This window comes from Pimephales promelas, chromosome 11 (assembly GCF_988280905.1).
Source record: "Pimephales promelas chromosome 11, fPimPro1.hap1.1, whole genome shotgun sequence".
In the NCBI taxonomy this organism is placed as follows: Eukaryota; Metazoa; Chordata; class Actinopteri; order Cypriniformes; family Leuciscidae; genus Pimephales; species Pimephales promelas.
This window is the reverse complement of record NC_142779.1, coordinates 12,651,155-12,678,269: the sequence shown is the minus strand read 5'-3', so window position 1 is coordinate 12,678,269 and position 27,115 is coordinate 12,651,155. Positions and strand designations below refer to the sequence as shown.

The 27,115-nt window shown below is 38.2% G+C and overlaps 1 protein-coding gene across 7 annotated transcripts in view; it reads right to left on the bottom strand.

The window, feature by feature from the left end:
• Positions 1-11,723: 11,723 nt before the first annotated feature.
• The window catches only part of khdrbs2 (KH domain containing, RNA binding, signal transduction associated 2), a 69,972-nt gene continuing 54,580 nt past the window's right edge, over positions 11,724-27,115 (bottom strand). The window contains exons 7-14 of one of the 7 annotated variants that reach the window (XM_039672259.2): positions 26,383-26,465; positions 26,209-26,267; positions 24,079-24,165; positions 22,170-22,217; positions 17,417-17,538; positions 14,551-14,640; positions 14,250-14,318; positions 11,724-13,993 (exon numbers count right to left, since the gene is read on the bottom strand). In XM_039672259.2, the coding sequence (XP_039528193.2) occupies positions 22,195-22,217; positions 24,079-24,165; positions 26,209-26,267; positions 26,383-26,465 (252 nt within the window). In that variant the 3' untranslated portion in view covers positions 11,724-13,993; positions 14,250-14,318; positions 14,551-14,640; positions 17,417-17,538; positions 22,170-22,194. Of the gene's footprint in view, positions 13,994-14,180; positions 14,319-14,550; positions 14,641-17,416; positions 17,539-19,096; positions 19,295-22,169; positions 22,218-22,744; positions 24,166-26,208; positions 26,268-26,382; positions 26,466-27,115 lie in introns of those variants that run through there. The other 6 variants (XM_039672262.2, XM_039672258.2, XM_089116986.1 and 3 more) reach the window with 6 other exon arrangements.

Genomic DNA, 27,115 nt, shown 5'->3' with positions numbered 1-27,115 from the left:
GACTTAGACCTGAGTGCAAAAATGGAGGCTCTAGACCCTTCCAGAGCTGAGATATCGAAACTCAAAAAGTCGACTCGAAAAAAAAAAAACGACAGTGGTACCCCTTTCGTTTTTTTTTTCGGGCGAAAAATTAATTTTCTCCAATCTTCTCAAAACTCTGGATTCTGATTGAGGGCCATGAGACTTAGATCTGAGTGCAAAAATGGAGGCTCTAGACCCTTCCAGAGCTGAGATATCGAAACTCAAAAATTCGACCCGAAAAAAAAACGACAGTGGTACCCCTTTCGGGTTTTTTTTTCGGGCGAAAAAATAAGTTTCTCCAATCTTCTCAAAACTCTAGATTCTGATAGAGGGCCATGAGACTTAGACCTGAGTGCAAAAATGGAGGCTCTAGACCCTTCCAGAGCTGAGATATAGAAACTCAAAAATTCGACCCGAAAAAAAAAACGACAGTGGTACTCCTTTCGTTTTTTTTTTCGGGCGAAAAATTAAGTTTCTCCAATCTTCTCAAAACTCTGCATTCTGATAGAGGGACATTAGACTTAGACCTGAGTGCAAAAATGGAGGCTCTAGACCCTTCCAGAGCTGAGATATCGAAACTCAAAAATTTGACCCGAAAAAAAACCCGACAGTGGTAGCCCTTTCGTTTTTTTTTTTTTGGGCGAAAAAATAAGTTTCTCCAATCTTCTCAAAACTCTAGATTCTGATAGAGGACCATGAGACTTAAACCTGGGTGCAAAAATGGAGGCTCTAGACCCTTCCAGACCTGAGATATCGAAACTCAAAAATTCGACCCGAAAAAAAAACGACAGTGGTACCCCTTTCGTTTTTTTTTTTCGGGCGAAAAATTAAGTTTCTCCAATCTTCTCAAAACTCTGGATTCTGATAGAGGGCCATGAAACTTAGACCTGAGTGCAAAAATGGAGGATCTAGACCCTTCCAGAGCTGAGATATCGAAACTCAAAAATTCGACCCGAAAAAAACGACAGTGGTACCCCTTTCGTTTTTTTTTTTTCAGGTGAAAAATTAAGTTTCTCCAATCTTCTGAAAACTCTGGATTCTGATAGAGGGCCATGAGACTTAGACCTGAGTGCAAAAATGGAGGCTCTAGACCCTTCCAGAGCTGAGATATCAAAACTCAAAAATTCGACCTGAAAAAAACGACAGTGGTACCCCTTTCGGTTTTTTTTTTCAGGCGAAAAATTAAGTTTCTCCAATCTTCTCAAAACTCTGGATTCTGATAGAGGGCCATGAGACTTAGACCTGAGTGCAAAAATGGAGGCTCTAGACCCTTCCAGAGCTGAGATATCAAAACTCAAAAATTCGACCCGAAAAAAACGACAGTGCTACCCCTTTCTTTTTTTATTTCAGGTGAAAAAATAAGTTTCTCCAATCTTCTAAAAACTCTGGATTCTGATAGAGGGCCATGAGACTTAGACCTGAGTGCAAAAATGGAGGCTCTAGACCCTTCCAGAGCTGAGATATCGAAACTCAAAAAGTCGACTCGAAAAAAAAAAAACGACAGTGGTACCCCTTTCGTTTTTTTTTTCGGGCGAAAAATTAATTTTCTCCAATCTTCTCAAAACTCTGGATTCTGATTGAGGGCCATGAGACTTAGATCTGAGTGCAAAAATGGAGGCTCTAGACCCTTCCAGAGCTGAGATATCGAAACTCAAAAATTCGACCCGAAAAAAAAACGACAGTGGTACCCCTTTCGGGTTTTTTTTTCGGGCGAAAAAATAAGTTTCTCCAATCTTCTCAAAACTCTAGATTCTGATAGAGGGCCATGAGACTTAGACCTGAGTGCAAAAATGGAGGCTCTAGACCCTTCCAGAGCTGAGATATAGAAACTCAAAAATTCGACCCGAAAAAAAAAACGACAGTGGTACTCCTTTCGTTTTTTTTTTCGGGCGAAAAATTAAGTTTCTCCAATCTTCTCAAAACTCTGCATTCTGATAGAGGGACATTAGACTTAGACCTGAGTGCAAAAATGGAGGCTCTAGACCCTTCCAGAGCTGAGATATCGAAACTCAAAAATTTGACCCGAAAAAAAACCCGACAGTGGTAGCCCTTTCGTTTTTTTTTTTTTTGGGCGAAAAAATAAGTTTCTCCAATCTTCTAAAAACTCCGGATTCTGATAGAGGGCCATGAGACTTAAACCTGGGTGCAAAAATGGAGGCTCTAGACTCTTCCAGAGCTGAGATATCGAAACTCAAAAATTCGACCCGAAAAAAAAAAACGACAGTGGTACCCCTTTCGTTTTTGTTTTCGGGCGAAAAATTAAGTTTCTCCAATCTTCTAAAAACCCTGGATTCTGATAGAGGGCCATGAGACTTAAACCTGAGTGCAAAAATGGAGGCTCTAGACCCTTCCAGAGCTGAGATATCGAAACTCAAAAATTCGACCCGAAAAAAAAACGACAGTGGTACCCCTTTCGTTTTTTTTTTTTCGGGCGAAAAATTAAGTTTCTCCAATCATCTCAAAACTCTGGATTCTGATAGAGGGCCATGAGACTTAAACCTGAGTGCAAAAATGGAGGCTCTGGACCCTTCCAGAGCTGAGTTATCGAAACTCAAAAATTTGACCGGAAAAAAAAAAACGACAGTGGTACCCCTTTCGTTTTTTTTTTTTCGGGCGAAAAATTAAGTTTCTCCAATCTTCTAAAAACTCTGGATTCTGATAGAGGGCCATGAGACTTAAACCTGAGTGCAAAAATGGAGGCTCTAGTACCTTCCAGAGCTGAGATATCGAAACTCAAAAATTTGACCCGAAAAAAAAAACGACAGTGGTACCCCTTTCGTTTTTTTTTTTCTAGCGAAAAATTAAGTTTCTCCAATCTTTTAAAAACTCTGGATTCTGATAGAGGGCCATGAGACTTAAACCTGAGTGCAAAAATGGAGGCTCTAGACCCTTCCAGAGCTGAGATATCGAAACTCAAAAATTTGACCCGAAAAAAAAAAACGACAGTGGTACCCCTTTCGGGGTTTTTTTTGGGCGAAAAATTAAGTTTCTCCAATCTTCTCAAAACTCTGGATTCTGATAGAGGGCCATGAGACTTAGACCTGAGTGCAAAAATGGAGGCTCTAGACCGTTCCAGAGCCGAGATATCGAAACTTAAAAATTCGACCCGAAAAAAAAAACGACAGAAAAAAAAACAAGGTTTTTTTTTTCGGGCGAAAAATTAAGTTTCTCCAATCTTCTCAAAACTCTGGATTCTGATAGAGGGCCATGAGACTTAGACCTGAGTGCAAAAATGGAGGCTCTAGACCCTTCCAGAGCTGAGATATCGAAACTCAAAAATTTGACCCGAAAAAAAACCCGACAGTGGTAGCCCTTTCGTTTTTTTTTTTTTGGGCGAAAAAATAAGTTTCTCAAATCTTCTAAAAACTCCGGATTCTGATAGAGGGCCATGAGACTTAAACCTGGGTGCAAAAATGGAGGCTCTAGACTCTTCCAGAGCTGAGATATCGAAACTCAAAAATTCGACCCGAAAAAAAAAAACGACAGTGGTACCCCTTTCGTTTTTGTTTTCGGGCGAAAAATTAAGTTTCTCCAATCTTCTAAAAACCCTGGATTCTGATAGAGGGCCATGAGACTTAAACCTGAGTGCAAAAATGGAGGCTCTAGACCCTTCCAGAGCTGAGATATCGAAACTCAAAAATTCGACCCGAAAAAAAAACGACAGTGGTACCCCTTTCGTTTTTTTTTTTCGGGCGAAAAATTAAGTTTCTCCAATCATCTCAAAACTCTGGATTCTGATAGAGGGCCATGAGACTTAAACCTGAGTGCAAAAATGGAGGCTCTAGACCCTTCCAGAGCTGAGTTATCGAAACTCAAAAATTTGACCCGAAAAAAAAAAACGACAGTGGTACCCCTTTCGTTTTTTTTTTTCTAGCGAAAAATTAAGTTTCTCCAATCTTTTAAAAACTCTGGATTCTGATAGAGGGCCATGAGACTTAAACCTGAGTGCAAAAATGGAGGCTCTAGACCCTTCCAGAGCTGAGATATCGAAACTCAAAAATTTGACCCGAAAAAAAAAAAACGACAGTGGTACCCCTTTCGGGGTTTTTTTTGGGCGAAAAATTAAGTTTCTCCAATCTTCTCAAAACTCTGGATTCTGATAGAGGGCCATGAGACTTAGACCTGAGTGCAAAAATGGAGGCTCTAGACCGTTCCAGAGCCGAGATATCGAAACTCAAAAATTCGACCCGAAAAAAAAAACGACAGAAAAAAAAACGAGGTTTTTTTTTTCGGGCGAAAAATTAAGTTTCTCCAATCTTCTCAAAACTTTGGATTCTGATAGAGGGCCATGAGACTTAAACCTGAGAGCAAAAATGGAGGCTCTAGACCCTTCCAGAGCTGAGATATCGAAACTCAAATATTTGACCCGAAAAAAAAAAACGACAGTGGTCCCCTTTTCGTTTATTTTTTCGGGCGAAAAATAAAGTTTCTCCAATCTTCTCAAAACTCTGGATTCTGATAGAGGGCCATGAGACTTAGACCTGAGTGCAAAAATGGAGGCTCTAGACCCTTCCAGAGCTGAGATATCGAAACTCAAAAATTCGACCCGAAAAAAAAAACGACAGTGGTACCCCTTTTGTTTTGTTTTTTTCGGGCGAAAAATTAAGTTTCTCCAATCGTCTCAAAACTCTGGATTCTGATAGAGGGCCATGAGACTTAGAACTGAGTGCAAAAATGGAGGCTCTAGACCCTTCCAGAGCTGACATATAGAAACTCAAAAATTCGACCAGAAAAAAAAAACGACAGAAAAAAAACCGAGTTGTTCTTTTTTCGGGCGAAAAAATAAGTTTCTCCAATCTTCTCAAAACTTTGGATTCTGATAGAGGGCCATGAGACTTAAACCTGAGTGCAAAAATGGAGGCTCTAGACCCTTCCAGAGCTGAGATATCGAAACTAACAAAATTGATGCGAAAAAAAAAACGACAGTGGTACCCCTTTTGGGTTTTTTTTCGGGCGAAAAATTAAGTTTCTCCAATCTTTTCAAAACTCTGGATTCTGATAGAGGGCCATGAGACTTGGACCTGAGTGCAAAAATTGAGGCTCTAGACCCTTCCAGAGCTGAGATATTGAAACTCAAAAATTCGACCCGAAAAAAAAAACGACAGTGGTACCCCTTTCGTTTTTTTTTTTCGTGCGAAAAAATAAGTTTCTCCAATCTTCTCAAAACTCTGGATTCTGATAGAGGGCCATGAGACTTAGACCTGAGTGCAAAAATAGAGGCTCTAGACCCTTCCAGAGCTGAGATATCCAAACTCAAAAATTAGACCCGAAAAAAAAACGACAGTGGTACCCCTTTCGTTTTTTTTTTTCAGGTGAAAAATTAAGTTTCTCCAATCTTCTCAAAACTCTGGATTCTGATAGATGGCCATGAGACTTAGACCTGAGTGCAAAAATGGAGGCTCTAGACCCTTCCAGAGCTGAGATATCGAAACTCAAAAATTAGACCCGAAAAAAAAAACGACAGTGGTACCCCTTTTGTTTTGTTTTTTTCGGGCGAAAAATTAAGTTTCTCCAATCGTCTCAAAACTCTGGATTCTGATAGAGGGCCATGAGACTTAGACCTGAGTGCAAAAATGGAGGCTCTAGACCCTTCCAGAGCTGACATATAGAAACTCAAAAATTCGACCAGAAAAAAAAAACGACAGAAAAAAAAACCAGTTGTTTTTTTTCGGGCGAAAAATTAAGTTTCTCCAATCTTCTCAAAACTTTGGATTCTGATAGAGGGCCATGAGACTTAAACCTGAGTGCAAAAATTGAGGCTCTAGACCCTTCCAGAGCTGAGATATCGAAACTCAAAAAGTCGACTCGAAAAAAAAAACGACAGTGGTACCCCTTTCGTTTTTTTTTTTCGGGCGAAAAATTAAGTTTCTCCAATCTTCTCAAAACTCTGGATTCTGATAGAGGGCCATGAGACTTAAACCTGAGTGCAAAAATGGAGGCTCTAGACCCTTCCAGAGCTGAAATATTGAGATCCCACATAGCATTTATGCCATTATAAAAATCTTAATATCTCAAAATGACTGCTTTTGTGTAATGTTTGTGCATTTTTGTAGGATCTGAAATGTCTGCAGACTGGTCTGAGCACTGAGGATGAGGAGCCCAGAGCTGAATCCTGGAAGTGGTCCCATGGATGAGACCCTTCATCTCTCCTTCTGCCCTTATGAGTCCCTCCATCTCTCCACCTGCCCTTACGAGAACCTCTATCGCTCCATCTGCCCTTATTGCCTCAGATTGTGAAGCGCTTGCAGTAGGATGTGGTGTTCAGCGCCTGTAAATACATGCTTGTAGTTTGAATAAAGCTTTGTTTCATGTTGTTGATATGCATTTGTTTGTGATGGTTACTTTTATTTGTTTTTTTTTGGACATTTTAATTAAAGTTTCCTTCATGAAAAAACTATTTTACTGCACTCAGCTGGGGCCCCTGAGTCCGTAGCACCAAGCGACATCCCATAATTCCACGAACCCACTATTTTTATAATGGCATAAATGCTACGTGGGATCTCAATATCTCAGCTCTGGAAGGGTCTACTCTAGAGCCTCCATTTTTGCACTCAGGTCTTAGTCCCATGGCCCATTTTGAGTTTCTCTGATCTTGAAACTCTGGATTCTGATAAAGGGCCATGGGATTTAGACCTGAGTGCAAAAATGGAGGCTCTAGACCTTTCCAGAGCTGAGATATTGAGATATTTATAAATTCATAAATGCTACGTGGGATCTCAATATCTCAGCTCTGGAAGGGTCCAGAGCCTCCATTTTTGCACTCAGGTCTAAATCCCATGGCCCTCTATCAGAATCCAGAGTTTCAAGAAGATCAGAGAAAGTCAAAATTTCGATCCCGGAAAAAAAAACGACAGTGGTACCCCTTTAGTTTTTTTTTAGTTTTTTGGTGCGAAAAAATAAGTCTCTCCAATCTTTTGAAAGTCCCATGGCCCTCTATCAGAAAACAGAGTTTCAAGAACATTGGAGAAACTTATTTTTTCGCACCAAAAAAAACGAAAGGGCCACTGTCGTTTTTTTTTTTTTTTGGGTCAAAATTTTGAGTTTCTCTGATCTTCTTGAAACTCTGGATTCTGATAGAGGGCCATGAGACTTAGACCTGGGTGCAAAAATGGAGGCTCTAGACCCTTCCAGAGCTGAGATATTGAGATCCCACATAGCATTTATCACATTACAAACATCTCAATATCTCAGCTCTGGAAGGGTCTAGAGCCTCCATTTTTGAACTCAGGTCTAAGTCTAGTGGCCCTCTATCAGAATCCTGAGTTTCAAGAAACTCAAAATTTAGAAAGGAAAATAAATTTTTTCAAAATTAAAGGATTGATTATCAATTAAAACAATATTTCCCTCCAAAACTTGAAACATTTGGAGAAAGTATAAAATGAGGAAACACATGGAATGAATACGTGCCATTTCATTTATTCATTCATTCCATTTCTTTCATTTATACTGTGAACTGTAATGAAAGAAAACTCCAATATGCTTTCCATCTTTAAAGACTGTATAAAGAGTCATAATATTCTAAATAGTCCTGCAGTGTGATGGAATGTTAAACCCTGCTTATAGGATGCCGCAGTCTGGAACATTACAACAATTTACACTGAGCTGAACAGTTACAAATCCCTGACATTTTTTGCTGGTAAATAGTACAAATTCTGGAAAGACAGATTTAAATTCGATACTGTCAGAACGTGTGCAGGAATTAACCTGTTTGAGCTGTCAGCTCATCCTTACATCCTCACAACAAGCCTGGTCCTTGTGAGAACCCCAAAAAGAAAATAAGATGAATTCTGATGAAATGATTCCTCATTGAATTTCTCATTTTCTGTTTTGAGATAAGACTACAGTTCATCAAATGACATTGACTGTTTAAGCTAGCTGTCTCCATGCAGGAGGAAGTATTCTGTCTAGTTGATCTAGTGCACTGTTGTTTTATCTCAGAGCTTGTGCACTCTCGTTCATTGCACACCCTAAAAGTTCAGGTTTTTTATCAATATTTTGAGATCTGGATACATTTATTCCATTGTTTCTATTCTCACTTGAATCAATAAAAAATTTATTTCCTAAAATGTATTATTTCCCGTCATACCGTACTGTCACATTATCAATGGAGCAGTTTGCTCAAATGCACAATGACGGTTAAAAAGAGACTGTTTGGGCTTTTCAAGGAATCATATTCCTCACACCACATTTTTTTCTAGCCCATTTTATAATGTTACATTTTTTGAAACCAGTACCCACTTTATCAATAGCTTAAAAACAAAACCAAATCTTTAAACTCTTTATCCATTTTTAATGAGAATGAGTCCTCTATGTGCCTACCTGGTAAAATAAAGGTTAAAAGAAAAAGAAAAAACACTAATCAGAGAACACCTGACTCTCCTGGCAAAATCAAACAATTGCCTCATAACAAAGACATGTCTGTCTTGGTTAATGTCAAGTTGTCATAATCAAGACATTTTTGTCTTGGTTAATGTCAAGTTGTCATATCAAAAACATTTTAAACAATGTCAACTTTGCATGAAAAGTGTCATAATTTACCGAATGACACTTAATGACATAAGTCATGAACATTCAGAAAGACTCCTTCATGTTCATGACAAGTGCTATGTCATGTTTATAATAACAGTGTCATGTCAGTCTTATGCACACCCCTTCAAATAAAGTGTTACCTTTCCACTGCACAAAAGATTAGTGAATAAAGGCACTTTAGATAAAAAGGTTATTCACACTGAGAAAAACAATATTTCTATTAAGAACGGTTCACTGAATGTTCTAAATATGGATCTTCTGTGGCATCACTGCAAAACCCCCCTTTTGGAATCTTTATTTGTAATTAATGTCCTAAAGTTATGGTTGAATAATGATTTCTTAAAACACCATTTTTTGTGTTTTTATCTGTCTAGGTAAAGAACTTTGCACTGTGAGATATTCCCCATTTAATACTTTTTTTTTAAATGGGACATTATTCATTTACAGCCCATTCTCACCCCCAAGGCGTCACCTAACTGACGCCTTGGGAAGCATTTGGACATGCTTCAATATCTGACGCTTTAGGCGCCCTTTAGCGTCAGTAAGATGACGCCCTAGGATCGCGTGTACCCTACCCCCACCCCACACCTAAAGCCTAGTTCACACTACGTGATTTTAAGCCCGATTTAAGCCCGATTTGCAAATCGTTGAGTCGCCGACAAGTCAGGGTGTTATCGCGTGCAAATCGCGGGCGATTAGCGGACGATTAACGCTCGCCAATCAGTTAGTGTGAAAGAGCCAACAACGCATCAAAGACAGCTCGCAGACAGCTCGCAGACAGGTCACAGAGCTCAGAAAAATATCTAGCCTGCTAGATATCTCGAGCAGTCGCGCGACTCAATCTCAGTGATGTCATGAGTACAGCCAATCATAGCAACGCGTGGGTTGAGGACACCAGGTAAATCTTACTTTTTCTTTTTTGCATTTTTTTTTCTCAGAGCAGATCGTTGAGCAAACAGTGTGCAGCACTAGTTTCTGTCTGACGTCCATATCCGCGTGTTGTGTTCTTCTCTGCAGTTTCGCGTCATTTCTGGTTCGTTTTATTGCGTGGTTTTTCGTTACAAAACATGGTTTCTAGACCAGATAGAATCGTGTTGTTGTCAACTCGTTATTTGTTTGATTATTTTCAGGATTTAGACCGTACTATAGTACTGAAACAGCTCTCATTGAGTCACAAATGATATGCTCTTATCATCCGATCGTGGTTGTATCTCTATGTAGTGCGTTGTTAACTCGTGTAGTGAGTTACCTCCTGTTGTGGATCAATCACGTTGTGTTGTGTGGTGTGAACAGCTAAACAACTTGAACACTCATGATTTCACTGAGAGCAAGTCATGTAGTGTGAACTGCACAGTTCAGCCCGACATTTTAAAATCATGTAGTGTGAACTAGGCTTAAACCTAACCGCGTCTTCTAACTGACGCTTTCCTTTAGCGTCAGTTAGATGACGCCGTAGGATCGCGTCATGTAAGTGACGCTAAAGGGCGCCTAAAACGTCAAATATTGAAGCATGGTCAAAGGTGACGCCTTGGGGTGAGAATGCGTTGTCACTTAAATGATAAGTGAAATGGTTCATATGATAGGGTTGACATACACTGGAACACTCATGAATGGTGGCAGCAGTGCCTATAAAGCTGAGCCATTTAAACAGTAAATATATGCACAGCAATATAACTAGACATTCAGACACCGACCCCCCCCCCCCCCCCCCAATAGTAAAAATCCAGACATGATAAAAATCCCTGAACATTGCAGTTGACAGAGCACCTCTCAAAGCCTTTTCCATGTGTTAGCTCCAACTCACCAGATGCCAGACATCAGACACGCTTCTTCACTGTCACAGCAACGGCCCTCATATGCGGTGTATAAGACAGGGGCTTCGTCGTTTTGTCTGCATCTCTGCTGCTGGGGACAGATTTGTGCAGGAAAGAACCCCTGTGACATCTGGCCCTTATGTCGACGGTGGGTCTGGCTGCCTAATGAAGGGACATGCTTGTGCTTGGCACTGCACTGCACATCATTTATTACCGTCAGAGAAAGTCACACAAGGGTCTGCTGCACACTTTAATGATGGCACACTCAAGCTCACAGTGTTCGCAAGCATTTGTGTGAGAAAGCTAGTCCTGTCAGACCAGCTTACACTTCATACATGCTCCCCTGTCCTTGAGTGCTTGTATAAATTTGTTCCTAGAAGATGTAGATCCTCAAAATATAGATCCAACGTAATATTTATCATTTTAATTGCAAAATTATTCATTATTTTCAATGAATAAACTATTCCAGAAGTGTTTAATTTTTTTTAAATGCTTTATAAGTCCAGCAGTTCTTTGCCTTGTTCTCAGTTAACAGTTATTGTGTACTATAGTATTCTTCCATGTTTTTGCATGTTAACCATTTCACTATTCAGAATTTCACTCCACTTTTAATAATTTTTGAAAGTAGAGGGCTGTGTGAATGCAAGTTTCACACAAATTGGCACACAAAACCCAGGCATACATTTTCTAAATATAAAATTTTGGATGAGGGGCATATTTTAAACATCTGTTAAATTTGTCTACACCCTTGGAAACAATTTTGATCCAAAATTGAAAGTACTGAAAACAGGCATTTGCTAATATTAAATAAGGCCTTGGGATCTGCTTTCATGCAGTTTACATCTTGCTCCTGCACACCTGCCAGTGATTTCCATGTGAACCTGTAAAGCCTGATGGGGTTCAGGTGTGTTTTATTAGTGTTGAAGCAGAACAATGCATGATGGGAACAGTTGCGTAAAGATCCCAGCCCAAAGCCCACGTCTAGGGGGCCATTAATTAAAAACGGAAATTGTATGGTTGTTAATTTGCACAACAAATTGGGGTTCAAAGTGGATGTTTTTTAAAACTATACTGTTATCGTGTAAACTACAAAACTGCATTTGTGAAAACTGTGACATGCTTATTACATGTTTAGTCTATAGGCGCTTGGTGTTTCTTTACAAAAGGACATCGCCAACAACTGGCATGGCATGCATTACACAACGCTTTTAGATGTTTTCAAGGATCCGTCTGAACAGGTGATGATTTTGACAAAGTTGTTGTCTGTATGTGAAAAAAAAAGCAAAATTTTTTGTACATTGTTGTCATGTAAACATACCATTGAACTGAAATAAAGACGTCATAAGACATACATTGGTGTGTTGTAACGTTTTATTAAATACTTTGACATATAAAAACTGTTTCTGGTGGTCAGGATCTTATCAACTTTACTTCTATGCATTACATTACATGAGAGAATTCACTTTTTAAAGGGGTGGTTGATTGCGATTTCACTTTTTTCATTTTTGCTGTTGGTGCATGAACAGTATCTGCAAAGTTGCAGCGCTGAAAGTTGTAAATGTAAGCAGAGATATCGTCTTTTAAAAATCAGGACGTTTAATGCCTACAAAATGACTCGATTGGGACTACAACTGGGTTTTACACGTCACTAACCCACACATTTACATCAACCCTCCCTCCGGAATATGCAAAAAAGGGCATGCGCATATTTCTTCGGTTCGTCGAAAGTGTGTTATTTTCATCCTTCTGTCAGGTCTTCTGTGTTCAGGCTTCCCACGGACGTTATAGTTCGTCAACAATGGATACAACTTGTGTTTTTGATTATGTTCCTGAAAATTATAATCGTAATTTAGCTCTCTGTGCTCCGCATTTAAGGAAGACAGCTTCCAGAATCTCCACGAATTCAACACTGGATTCAACAAGAAACTGTTACTAAAACATGAAGCAGTTCCAACTTTAAAACCAGAGGCAGCTGTTGTTGGGCCACAACCTGTAAGTAAGCTAAGACTTAATCATTTTAAATGTATTTCAGACGTAATGTTTTAGCGCTGGCTTTATAGCCACTTAGTTATGCTATTTTGTGTCTACGAAAAACACGTACAAACATTTTGGACCAGAATTTGTATATATAGTAATTTTGTAAATGTATTTTTCATGTATAACTTTATGACATTATTTTTCGATTTGATCAAGAACGTAAACCATTGCCAACGTTGTTTGTGTATATAGTTGCCAGTCAGTTCGATGCTATTGTGTAAAACAAATGTGTCTAAAGTTTGAAAAAATATAGGCAAATTACCATTCAGAAACGTTTTGTAAGAGCCGTGTTTAGGGAGGTTCCGCTTGACTCTCTTCATCGTCGCTTTCTCGGTCTGATGCTGGCTCATACTGATACTGCAGTATCAACACCACTATTTACATTTGACATGAACAACACATGTGAACAACACATGCAAATTCGCCCAAACTAACCAATCTGAGCCCACTGCCTGTTTCTGAGGGAGTGGTTTCATAGACTCAGGAAGTCAATTGGTCGTTCAAATGACAGAGGAGAAAGCAGCTTACAATAAAGGTGAAATTTATGAAAAATAAGACTTTAAAAAAGAAAAACCACGAATACATGTTATATTACACCCCATAAACACAATCATGCAAAGAAAAAAAGCAGTAAACCACCCCTTTAACAGGACATGTTCTCTTACTGTAGCATTAAGGAGTTTTAATTTGAATGTGGTTCATAGGAGTTCATATTATTGGTGGCAGAGTGACAGAATCTGATTACCCGGTCTGCTAAGTGATCGAAAAATAAATTAAATAAAATCATTTTGTCACTTTATTCTCTCCATCAGCACATAACAGAGAGATGATGACAGAGAGAACTGCTAGATTGGCTGACAACAGCTGAGTGAAATTGGCAGTAAAAAGACGAAAGAGATGTGTTTATGGACGACAATAAAAACAATTATAGTTTTATTGCATCAGTGGAAATGCATGTAAAATCTTAAGCCTATAGACGATTCTGCTTTCCCCGTTCTTCAAAATGATATTGTTTCATTCGTAGTCAATAAGAAAATTGAATTTTAAAATTCAGTCTGAGCTGTGCTGATAACCTCAAGGGGACTTAAGACGATGTTAAAATGCCACTCAGAAAAACATGATTGGATGTTTTGAAATTTTCATTGCAGGGAGAAACACATTCAGCGGAGGAACTTGAAGCATTAATGAGATGCGTTTGTCTTTAAAGAGTTGTTGTGTATTGTGTGAAAATAATTTACTGTACCTTTTGTTTAACTGTTAAATAATTTCTGAAGCCTCAGGCTTTGAAAGCACAGGTTCTGATGAGTAGCATTTCGACATTGCTAGAAGTGACATACGCAGAGCTAACAGAGTCATCTGCTCACAGATGTCACAATGGGAGAAAGCACAGAAACAAGCTGCTTCTATAACCCTAAAACAAGCAGAACTGTTTGTGTGGCATACAGATATTTATAAGTATATCGTTTCAAGTAGTTGTATATCTATCAAGATTTAATGCACCATGTTAAACCTTCCCATTTAGCTGTCATAGGGTAGACAAAATATACTCCATCTTCAACAGCCATTTAATCCAATTATGTCCTTTTTTTGTCCTGTGGGATTAAGCAAAAAGAGGATATATGACCAAAAAATGCAATAGCTTACAGCACAACATTATGCATGAGAAACGATTTAGCTGTTATTTAAACCTGAAAACAATGTTAGGATCAACACAGCCTTATATTCCACCACAATATGTGGCATGCCTTATGTTGCTAAATTAATCTTAACACTGTATTACCATATCTCTGAAGAATTCAAACTGGATTTTTAGATTTGATACAGCTTAAGAAATGTGTCTTCTTGGACCTTCTACGGTGGTCTGAATGAACCAATCCAGGAGTGAGGTCAGCATCATAAGATTCAGCTTTCATTTAGCTGAAAAAGACAATAAAAACATGCATCTTAACTTAGTATCACTCAAAAGACATATTTCTAAAAGAGAAAAATACGCGAAACACGAATAAATCAGTGCTGTATTCTATACCATTCTCTATCAATACATACCAGACATTACCTGTGCTTTTTATTTTACTATAATTTCTTAAAGCTCTCTCATGCCGTCCTTTCCCATCTGTCACAAACCAAGTGTGTCCATACAGTGACTTACACAAGATGGATACGCAGTGGTCATCTGTGCCCTGCAGTGATGTTCTGTCGAGATCAGCTCTATTGAAGGGCTCTGGGATCCATAGAAACACTGATGGGGAAGGAAAATAGAGAGAAGTAGTATATTTCAAGGATTCCAAACACCACTAATTCTGGTACACTTTTACACTCATGCTTTTTCACAGACAACTCCCGATAGAAGAACATTATCACATACAAGTAAGACAGCTCAAACATTGTGGGTGGAAACACATCTCGAGCAATGTTGGCAGTGACCTAGAGAAAGCACAGTTACATTGACAAACGTCTGTCAGTTGGAAGCTGTTGTCTACAGCCCTGCAATTATCTTTGGTTTCCAGAACAAATCCCTCAGTCGACTTGCCAAGTGTGTAGCGTTACCATAATGGCACAGAATAAGAGAGTGCAAGTGCACTCCTGCAAGCAGATGGTGTCATTGTATCACTGTCAAACCACTGAATTTTCAGTCTGACTGCATTAATTGACTCTTCAATCATAACAAAATCTTCACTGCTTTTGGTGCAAAAAAAAAAAAAGGAAGAAGAAAAAAAAAAACCTACATTAGACTTAATAAAATTAGTTAAAGTGAATCATGAAAATATAAATAGTTTTTAGAGCACATTATTCAAAGGGGCCATGGTTTGGCTGGTTAACATGCTAGGGATGCTGTAACTACCAAACCCGTGCCGGTTTGAAGTCACCATGAAATCAAAATGGACAATTATTTTTTTAAATGGAATATTGCAGTATTTATTCTAAGTATTTATGATATTGGTGGTTTTTGAGGAGATTCCCCCTTCCATGTAAAGCGCCATATAAATGTAACAAATTAATATTATTATTATAAATGATTTATCCATGCACATCACTTTATTTTGATGGTCCTCTTTAGACATTCTGTTGACTATGCAAGAGTATTAGTCTGCTTAAAATCTGCTAAAACTTTACTGTGATGGTCCTCCAACGACATTCTACTGGATGGTCAACGTATTCTACTAAACCTACCAGTCTACTAATACTCAACTAATAATGTAATGAGATTTTTATATATACCTGTAGGTGCGTTACTTATAGTCATCAGAATGTCTAAAGGAAACTAATCTTTAATTAAAATGACCTGTTTGTTGGAGTGAGGGCGACCTGTCACTCACATGAGATCACATGCAATAGCAAACAGCATTGATCCAACGATTTGATCAATTCCTGCTGGACATAATCGAGTCCTGTCCCGCATAGTTCTTGTTCGAGAAGCTGTAACACTTGGATATGTACGTAAAAATCTGAAAGCAACATATAGTATAGTATAACTTTATTATTGCACAGCACATGGAACTGCCTTTGAGATGCTAAATGGATCAATTTCTCTGGGTATTATAGATCTCCTTGATCATTTTCCACAAAGATTTCACTCAATTTTAAATTGATTACTTATTGTCTTGTTTTCAAATGTCCTTGAATCACTGCAGAACAATTCACTTCCCAGCTATAATTTGCAAAGAACTAAACGGATGAAGAAATGGGTAAGTGGTAAAATAATTACATGAAAACAGGTGAAAACGGCAAGGCTCGCTGCACTCTGAATTCGCAAACAGGCGCTAGGCACTCAGGGAATGTGGCCCCTGGCTCACACAGTTCTAAGCTCAGCATGAGAATGCCTCTGTGTAATGTGTCTGCCAAAACAGCACCAATAATGCTGGAATCCATTATACTCCTATAATACTAATCAGTTGAACACCAAAAATAAACAGAATCTATGCAAACATGGCTGTATTTTCCAGGTGCTGTGTTCAAAAGGGACTTCCGGAGTGTGATTTTCACTAACGAAGACAGGACAAGCCACAAATTCATGTCTTCCTAAAGCGCATGGAGTGTTTTATTAAATGAAGCGCAAAGTCCTCTATAATGAGAAGAGTGGGACTGCTGCTAATTGAGATTCATTAAAAATTAAAGGATAATTACTTTGTGTCTAGCATGCTGAATAGAATATTTCATTACGATCGAGAGTGCTGTGGTTTCGAAGCACAGCTGTGATTTGGTCATGGGTCGCGCTGATATTCAGACCGACAGAATGATTGAGGGTGTGATAGTTTTACAACAATGCATATTGTCGATGATAATATTTAGAAACTCACATTTTACACACAATATTGCCAGTTACTTTGACTTCTTTGTAACTCTTTTAGTTGTCGCAGGCAGCAAGAATAGACAAAGTAGTGTTTGAACTAATCATTTGAGTGAATGATTCAATGACATACTTAAAGACAGACACTTGTTTTCATCCTGAACCAATCAATTTAATGAATGATGCACTCCTATTGGTGTATCTATGAAACCTACGGTGAATAATTCACACCATTTTTGCACAGAATGACAATCTGTCTACCTGGAACATGGAAACATGGACAAGTCCGACGGCTGCTGGGATGTTTATTAGCCTTCTTGGAATGACTATTCAAATCTAATTCGAAGACCGTAACTGAAGGCGCATTTATGTCAAGGACAATAACTATAATGTTAATAATCATTCTAATTCTTTGAGACTCAATAATGAAAACGACACAGATGAACAATATTCATTGGAATCTCTTTCAGAACGATTTTTCCAGTTGATGAAAGATGAGAACTTTGACAATACCCCTGACTGAGTTTGAGCATTTAGCAGAACGTTATTGTGCATTGGTGTGGATGAGCACCATAAAAAATATATATACAGTAAACTGTTGTATAATATGAAATACACTACTAGACTATTACTACTGCTATTATCTATAAGTAAAGGCAGTCTACTTATTTTTCACTAAGCTTTCTGTACACTCATAAGAGGCAAGTATAAACAATACTAAACTTACCGGGCATACAGCATCTGCACACAGACTGTTTATAAGCACTTCCTCAGCCAAATGAGACGAAGCCCTCTCACTTCTCACTGATTGGTTTTATCAACATGCTCCATATACTGACTACAAAGTGCCTGCAATGACAAGGAAGAAAATAGATGTTACTCAGGTTAAAAAACATAATGTTTAAGGGAGGTTGAGAAGGGCTATCATACACTTGGCAGCATTAAAGGCAGAGAGCCAGATATGTGGGAGGACTCGGGTTGGGAAAGCAGCTCATGATAGTGATAACCTCAGCGATAATATTTCTGTCTAAAATCTTGCCTGAAGACAACAGGAATATGACCAGTGTATTCGGCCTGACATTCTGGTAGTTAGTAGCCTAAAACGCCTCAGAGGTCTCTTAGTCACCAACTACATCATGAGGTTGTTTCAGATGTATTGTTTGTAAAAGTTTTTGATACCCTGCTTATGATCTACTGAAGAAAAAGTATCTTCTTTCACTCTCCTCCCTGTTCGAAGGTTTAAAGTAGGTAATGATTACATCTCATAAAACGTTCCCAGGCTTAAAATAAAAGCTACAAGCTTCATTTAAAAGAATTTAGTGGATTTATTTTCAAATCTCTACATCGTCTGCACTGATCATTGATTATGGAAAAGTAATGGACGTTGGATTAACTGATCTTTTCCCATTATGCACGTTCATTCCAAAGGGATACTCTGAAGAGGCTTAGGCCGTGAGGCTCGCACACCCTTTTTCATTCTCGTACAATGGCTTTCATTGATGTTGTGGGATATTACCATCACAAGGGGATACAATAAAATAAGACCACATTTGAAAAGATGAAAGGCCCAACAGACTGCTCATCTAACATTTTTAAAGGTCTGAACACTGCTTAAAAATCAGAGCTTGTTGATTTCTCTTTTTGTACAGTTAAAAACTCTGTGTCCTTAACATTTGTTTGAGTTAAAAAACCCATAGGAATTGAATTGCAGGACCAGCACATCTTCAACATCTTCAAGCACCATACTGCCTGACAAAGTCATTTTAACTCATCCTTGTGTTTAAGATGGTTAAATCTGCATATTTATGTGTTAATGTTGATATTCTTGATATTTTTATCCTTATGCTATACTGATGGTTTATGTAGAACGCTAAAGGGCTACAGACAAGTTATAGAGGTTAATAAAATGTACTGTAGGTAGCTAATCTTTAAAAAAAAAATACATCTTAACAAAATTGCCAATAGCAAAGGAAGGTTTTATGGTAAAATGGTAAAATATAGCAATTACCATTTTTGTTTTTGGATTGTTGTGCAAATACCCTTAGTTTTTAATATCACCATGGCTGTTTGGGCCACAAATTTACCCTAACAACTATGCGAAAAGAAATGTGATGACAATTCTAAAGCCTTTTTGTTCAGATGACTCTCCATCTCAGTCTCTCTACATGATGACTAACTGTCACAGAAAACAACAGTGATTTTCAACAGTGATGGAAACTCCACTAGTATTTGACAGCAAATTGAATGTCTTGTGTGTGAATTACAGTCTCCCAGAAGAAAAAATACATTAATCTGTTATTGTCATCATAAACGCATTCTTCCTCATCACAGAAGAAAAAAATGTATTGTGCATCACATAAGACCAGATTAACAGAGAGCTTAAAAAGTCCTGATGCTTGTTACTTACACATGTCATTAATTCATTGGACTGCAGTCAAATTATCAGACCTACTGAACTCTCTTTCAGGACATGTACATCCAAGCTTCAAAATCCACTGCTGACATGTTCAAGCCGCAGGTAATACTGCACAATCGCCACCCGTGTGCCACTGATTAGAAGACACTTCCCATTTTAATCAGCAAGCCTAAAGCCATTCAGTCAAACCTGTCCACAAATCACAAAAAATAATGCATAATCCATTTTTCATTATATTTAATGACATGCTATTTTACACAAATTAAATGTACCAGCTGAATACTTTATTTCAAGCAGACCAAATCAAAAACCACAGCAGTGTTAATGCAGCTAAAACATCATCGTCATTGTTTCCGCTCCTATCACCTTTCCATTCTAAAGCAAGCCATCTGATAGGCGTCAGTGATTTAATCATCCTTTGCTGCTTTACAAATGGTTCTCGGAGTAAAAAACGCATCTGTTTGAGCATGTCTCTGTCTTGTCCTTAATTAGACTATAAAACATGGCTGACCTCTACAAACGACTTCCATCCATCAAGACAACCAAAATAGTGTAACGATGGTCAAAATTAATAGAATAACTATTTCCAAGCTTTGAATCTTCGAAAAAGCTAAAATTATCTTTTTTTTTGATGCACATAATTGCTCTTCTCTAGCAGAAAAAAAAAAACCCAAAACAAAATGAATCCTAAAGAACACTGTTTCAGTCTTTTGTTGCTGTTATGCTCCACATGTTGGGATCGCCTGCATCGTAATTAATACAAAAAGTTGTTAATTACCCAAATGTTCAAAGCATTGTTCCTGAAGGCCACATTTCACTCGAGGTCATAATATCACCCTTAATATTTTAATGGTGTGTGCAATTAATCTGTGCATAATTTCACAAGTCTATTTTATACTGAGAGGGATTCGGTCTTCAAGCTAACCTAAAGGGATGTTTACGTTACTTGCTAAATGGCTTATTAATTGTATAGTCACAACAAAACATTAATTCATGCTCCTAACTCTGAAATAAAATTGTTTGCATTATTGTTTTCTTTTGCTCTAAGACAGCTCTGCACTACATATACTGTAGGTACTGTCTTGGTGCTTCCGATGAAGCAAGCACGATGGAAAGCGGAACGTTGTGGACAGAACCTTGGGTACATAACCTGGTCTCTGCCTTAAAGTAACCTTGACCAGACCAGGAGTGAAGTCCAAGCATGACTCGCTAATAGAGAGAGCCTGTAAGCCCCCTATTCGCTTCGGAAGTTAAAGCTCACAAAAGAGCAATCTTAAGAGTCAGAATCCACCGGGTCTGACTCAGAATTCACCAGGGATGAGCCGGGTCACTCCTCCTAGTAGGGAACTCCACTCTATGAGAGGGGCGTTCTCAGGACTGAGAAGGGGAGGGGTTAGAAGATTCCCTAACCCTTCTACTGTAGGTTTAAAGTGTTTAAACACAGCCAACTGAGACTTAGCTGCTTTCTTAGCAAAACTTTCTCCTTGTCGCGGATCTCCGTGAGCTTGAGCCATAAATGGTGCTTCAGGAGTCCCTCCATTTCCCTCGTCCATGTCCTTCAGGATGTCCGCCTGGTAGGCCTGAAGAATGGCCATAGTGTGTAGGGCCATGTCTGCCTGACCAGGATGTAGGATTTCCCAATAAGGGAGGAAGGAAGGAGGGGACACGACTTCCAAGACGGCGCAGATGACGGAGCGAGGAAAAGGGCAGCTTTCTTTGCTCTGGCCTAGAATTAGAGCCACTAAGAAATCTCTCGTTGAGTTTAGACAACTGTGACTTGCGGGGCTCGTCAGGCCAGTCGATATAGCAAGCTTTTCCATAGCACCACGAAAACATGTCTATAAGTCTCCATCAACAGCAAGATGCTATCCTATCAATATGGGCCAACATTTCTAAAAAATGCTTTCAGCACCTTGTTGAATCAATGCCACATAGAATTAAGGCAGTTCTGGAGGCGAAAGGGGGTCAAACACAGTAGAAATGGTTGTGCATGAAAATCCCAGTAACTAAAGGGTTAGTTCACCCCAAAATGAAAATTCTGTCAGTATTTACTCACCCTCATGTTGTTCCAACCCCGTAAGACCTTCGTTCATCTTCGGAACACAAATTAAGATATTTAAGATATTAAGATCGCTACAGTCCGTCGGCTTCTTGAGGGACTGGCTCTTGCTGTCCCCGAAAAGTCATTAAAGACATCGTTAAAATAGTCCAAGTGACTACAGGGGCTCAATCTTAAGTTTATCAAACGACGAGAACACTTTTGTGCGCAAAAAAACAACAAAAATAACGACTTTATTTCAACTATTCACTTCCTTCTCCATGGGCCTGTAGTCAGTTAACGTAGTGTGATTGCGTAGAGCTACGTCACATGTAGGCTCACTATTGGCCGACGCTGGTCATGTGTGTGTGATGCGTGTGACGTACAATAACAGAAGCTTACGCTATTAAACTAGTAACCTGACTCGCGCAGAGGGAGAAATAAACGAATAGTTGAAATAAAGTCGTTATTTTTGTTGGTTTTTTTGCGCAAAAAAGTGTTCTCGTCGTTTGATAAACTTAAGATTGAGCCCCTGTAGTCACTTGGACTATTTTAACGATGTCTTTAATGACTTTTCGGGGACAGCAAGAGCCAGTCCCTCAAGAAGTCTACGGACTGTATGCAGGAGCGATCTTAATATCTTAAATATCTTAATTTGTGTTCCGAAGATGAACGAAGGTCTTACGGGGTTGGAACAACATGAGGGTGAGTAAATACTGACAGAATTTTCATTTTGGGGTGAACTAACCCTTAAGCAGATTGTGAAATACTCAGACCGGCCCGTCTGGCACCAACAATGCCATGCTCAAAATTGTTTAAATCACCTTTCTTTCCCATTCTGGCATCCAGTTTGAAATTCAGGAGATTGTCTTGACCAGGACAACACCTTATTGATTGATAATCTTACAACTTATAGGTTGATTAGATAATAGCAATAATGAGAATTTGAATCGGTGTTCCTGATAATCCTTTAGGAGAGTGTATATTTGAATGCACTTGTCCAGTAGAGAGACTTTTGCAGCTTACCTAGTCTGATTCAATCCAGTGCTTCTCAGCTCACAGAGAGACTGGTACCTATTGGAAGGATAAATCATATTTAAGATACAGATTTTAAGGTGCTATTAGTATAATAGACAAAATGAAGAAGAAACAATGAGTGAGACTACAAGTCAAAACAAACGTACACTGGCATGCACGATTAACAGATGGACTGAAAACAGTTTGACAAAGCATATGTTACTATCAAAAAAGTAAACCAATTTGTGGGGCTGGACAAAAGCTGTCAGAGCAGAATCTGATTTGAGAGCAACCATCTTTTTCAGCGTTTCTGGTTAAAAAGCTTAGTTTAGCTGGTCAGGTTTTATAGATCAGTTTTAGCTTGTTTTAAAAGATGGATTGTTAATTGCTTTTTCATTCTTTCTTTCTTTCTTTCTTTCTTATGTGTTAGTAAGTCATTTTTGGTGTCACTAGTTAACTTTATTAGCGGATTTAGAGGGCCGAGGCATTTATTTGGGGTTAGTGAGGGCAGGTTTACTTTTTGAAGTATAAATAACTTAATTTATGACTGGCATTCGCAACATTAGAGTTATTATTAGGGTTACCTGCTTAACGTTTAGTCATCCTTTCGAAGTCTTAATATGAGTCAGCATTCAGTTCTAATAGTCACAAAAAAGAGTTTAGGTCTCTATGGGGCCTTCAATGGTGCTGATATTTAAATGCATTGGTATTACAACAAAAATGATGTTCCTTAACATAAATAGCAGAAGAAAATATACTGTAGGTAGCAGAGATAAAGCAATTTAACTGGATCCCATTCACTCCAGTGAGTGATTAAATATGAGTGTTGCTACAGTGGTTAACACCAAAGGCTGAAGGCACTTAGAACATCTTATTGGAATATGGGGACGTTCTTACCTCCTGAATCTCCAAATCATTCTCAGAGTGACGTTAGTGCAGACAAGTCAGTCCGACTTATTGTTTAATAAGCTGAAGCTTAAAGAGTGTGTTAAAAAAGATTCAATTTATTGATCTAAACAGTTGATTTCCATTAACATGTTAAACATTTAAATGACTAATCAAGAGTCAATAAACAGTTTAGAGCTAATGTTAAAAATTATTTAACAAAGTTTAATTCTATTAATGTAGCTTATCTATTATTACACAAAATGACTTGACAACGTCTCTACGGTTCCTTTTTGTGGCTTTCTTGGTTAAATATAAAAACAACATATTAGCCATTTCAGGTCAAACAGGCATTTAGTACTAGAAACAAGTACGTACCTAATCTAATTTTACAAAAAATGATCTCATCCTTATTAACAAATTATAGCAACACAAGTTTAACAATTATAATCACCTATTTAGAGAAGCTTGCACAATGCGCTTTACATCCTTTTTATTACATGTTTATGTACAAATACAAGCTACACACAAAGCAAAGCACTTGGATGTGGCTACATACATAGCCAATTGCTTTCAAACCCAATACTGATATCAAAATTAAATATACAAACTCAGTATTTACCATCATCAAATCAAGTATTAAGAAAGATGTTATGTACAAAATGAGTCTTTTCACTGTGCCGATACACTTTCTCCTTAAGATTCCCAAAATCCGGGAAGCACAATGTGTAGCTAATTCCATGCTTTACATTTTGGGGACAAACAATGGAAAACTAAAGGAAGGAGCATTCAATGACAAAAGTACACTGCCAAATTCTGGTATTTTACATATGTATTTTACAAACAAGTCAACAGTTTCAGATAAGAAAAGAAGGGACCATGTATCTCCCATCCCTCCACCCAAGGTAAGAATGAGTTTAAAAACATGGTTGACCTGTCACTTAAAAATCCCTTTTTATATTATTTAAGCCTATAGTAAATGCGGTTTGCATTGTATGGAGGTCACATGATCTGGAGCACCTTTAATATCTACCATAGGGGTGATCTCTGTAGCCCCCTCGATTAAGTCTTGATGCTGGAGCTTTGAGGTTGGGCCGGGATGATGTCCAGTCCTCTTCAGCTACAAGTAAGATGATTAAAAAAAATGCAAAACCAATAATCAGGTAAAACAATCTTCATTTGAAAATGTAATTTAACACAAGTGATATGTAGAGAAGGAGAGAAACCTCCTTAAATGGCTGAAATGCAATGCTATGAAGATTCATCAAGGGATGGATATCCTAAGGCCATGTGATTCCATGTAACATTAGTCATTTTTAATGCTTTTTTGATCTAAGCAATACAAAATGATAAACTGAGCACCAGCTGATCATCTTACACATACATTTCAATAATTAGAGCTCCGTTCCCCACATCTCATCTTGGGCATGTTCGCCTCGGTCCATTATCATAGATTTCAGAAATATACAATGTCACATTGCCCTAATTATCAGTTACCAAAGGCTGAGCAGATGAGGCATGAAATCCTGGCTGAGCTCACAGCATGACCCTGCTGTCATTTAAATACAGTATGTGTTGGGACCCGATGCTCCATTAGGTTCTCGGAGTGTGATCGCTGGGCCATTGAAGAAACAATCAGCCTGCCTTCAGGGCAAAGAACCTTAACCTTCATTGTTGCTAACTACAGTTTCACCGAGACAGAAGGAAAAACCATTATAGATCATTACAAAATCCCTTGCATTCCAGTATTCTGTGTAATGATCACTACCACACAAACAGCCCTCCATTAACCACATTATACTTAATATGTTTTCCCCTTACATGCTCCTCACTGTGAAAAACTGATCTTGCCAACTTATGATGATACTATAGAAGCCTGCTTCTGCCTTTGAGTAATATATATATATATATATATATATATTTTATATAAAGACATCAAGAGACATCATATTGCAAATTAAGTTATATTATGAGATATAATAACACTGTAATATATAAGGTTGCAAACAATGTTACAATTGGGTAAAACTAAGGTGCAACTGTGAGACTTTTTGACACATTGTGCAACATGAAGTTACAAATGCAAGATGAATTCGCTATTATGAGATATAAAGTCACAAGTTGCCTTCTTTCCTTATTTTTTTTTTACTCTGGAAGCGGAAATCATCCCAGATAGCACAAGGCTATTTGATGTGCTATTTACATCTAGAAGACGTATTTTTAAGAGTGTTTGCTCATCTGCAAGACGTCTATAGGATGTTTCCTGTCAGATGTCAAATAGACGTTTAGATGATGTCTCTAAGATGTAATGATTTAGAATGCATGTTAAACTGACATCTTATAAACGTCTATTTGACATCGGACAGGAAACGTCCTATAGAAGTCTTGCAGATGAGCAAACACTCTAAAAAATACGTCTTCCAGATGTAAATAGCACATCAAATAGCCTTGTGCTATCTGAGATATGATCTTAAATGCCTAACAAACAAAACCTTTTGTAACACAATAAAATTGTGGTTTCAAGTCAAAAGGTGGTCAAATCATTATTTTCACAGAGACACTCCATTCCACAATTTGACCCAATGCAAAATGAATGAGCAGGTATGTATACAACGGGAAACTGGCATCAGAGGAACACAATAGTCTATGCCAAGAACAGAGGGAATCCTGCATCAAATATAATCCAGAGAGGGCACATATTCAAAGGCAAATGTATGGGCTGAAAGGCCATTCAGACTCTCTTGGTGGGCCTCAGCAATGCCTCCAGCTCTCTATTGGCTCTGGTCCATGATTTCAAGTGCAACTTAAAACCCAGCCCTGAAGCAGACTAGTAAGGTAAGATGGCAGCTGCTGTGCTCTGGGCCTCTGTGATTTAACAACTGGCGAATGCCGCTAGGTGTTTTTCCTTACCTTTAGCTCTAAAACATTTAACAGCAATATGGAAAATGAATGAGGCAAAGAGATTTCTCACTGGTGTGGGCAATGTGCCATGACTGAGTTTCAGCCCGCCTGCTAAGCGAACTACTGCTATGCAAAGAGGATGTTTCTCTTTGTGGTGCACCATTCAAAATGGTTGACCTAAAATGCTAATAGTTTCCCTAGTGAGCAAAAAAAAATAAATAAATAAAAAGTCATGATGCTTTAGATCAGATAAATTCCTTACCATAATTATTATAGGTTTCACCATTATTGCCGTGTCCATATTCATAGTATTCTGAGACACTGTAGGAGAAAAAAAATATTTCTTATGAGACATTTTGACAGATTCTTAGAGTGAAAATACACATTAATTAGCTCATTTTGCGACAAAATGTCTTTGAAGAAATGAAGTGTGCACCTTTTCGACTGGTTGCTGTAGTTGTCATCATAGCCCTCATAGCTCTCGTCATCATATTCCCCGTCATAACCATCATCATATCCCTGAACAGAAACACAAAAGAGTCATCACAAAGGGAGACGTAAACGGTCTGAATCCATCTCAAAGCAGTACTCTAATTGTTTAGGGTTGGAAAATCAATGTTTAATTACACTGGAATAGGATTTCTCTAATAAATATACTCCGAGAGTGGTGGACTGGCACAGCTGAATCTTGTCCAACAGAAAATATTGATCAGTAAGCGACAATTGTCTCATTTGCCATGTCTGAAGACAAGTGGATAATACCTAGGTCGATTCAATATTACAGACAAAAGAAACAAAAAACAGATTCAAACTTCATAATAACATGTCCAAGGGATCCTACACGAGTCATGACTGGTGTCATCCCATATATTCTTACTAATTTTTTTTTTATAACCACCTCTGATATTGAGAGGAATTATTATCATTCGCTTTCATATACTAAATGTGCAGATATTTTATGGTCTGACTGTGCTTTAATTCTGGCTTTATATTTTGGTATAATGGAAATCCAGAAACCCAGAATGAAGAGTTGTGTAGTAAAATAAATGATAAAACGATAATTCTGTTCCTTGTTTCTGATTCGTTAACACAGCATTTCATTCATGCTAAAAAATACACAATATTACAGCAATGACGCTATGACTGTTGGATTGATTACAGTAACTATC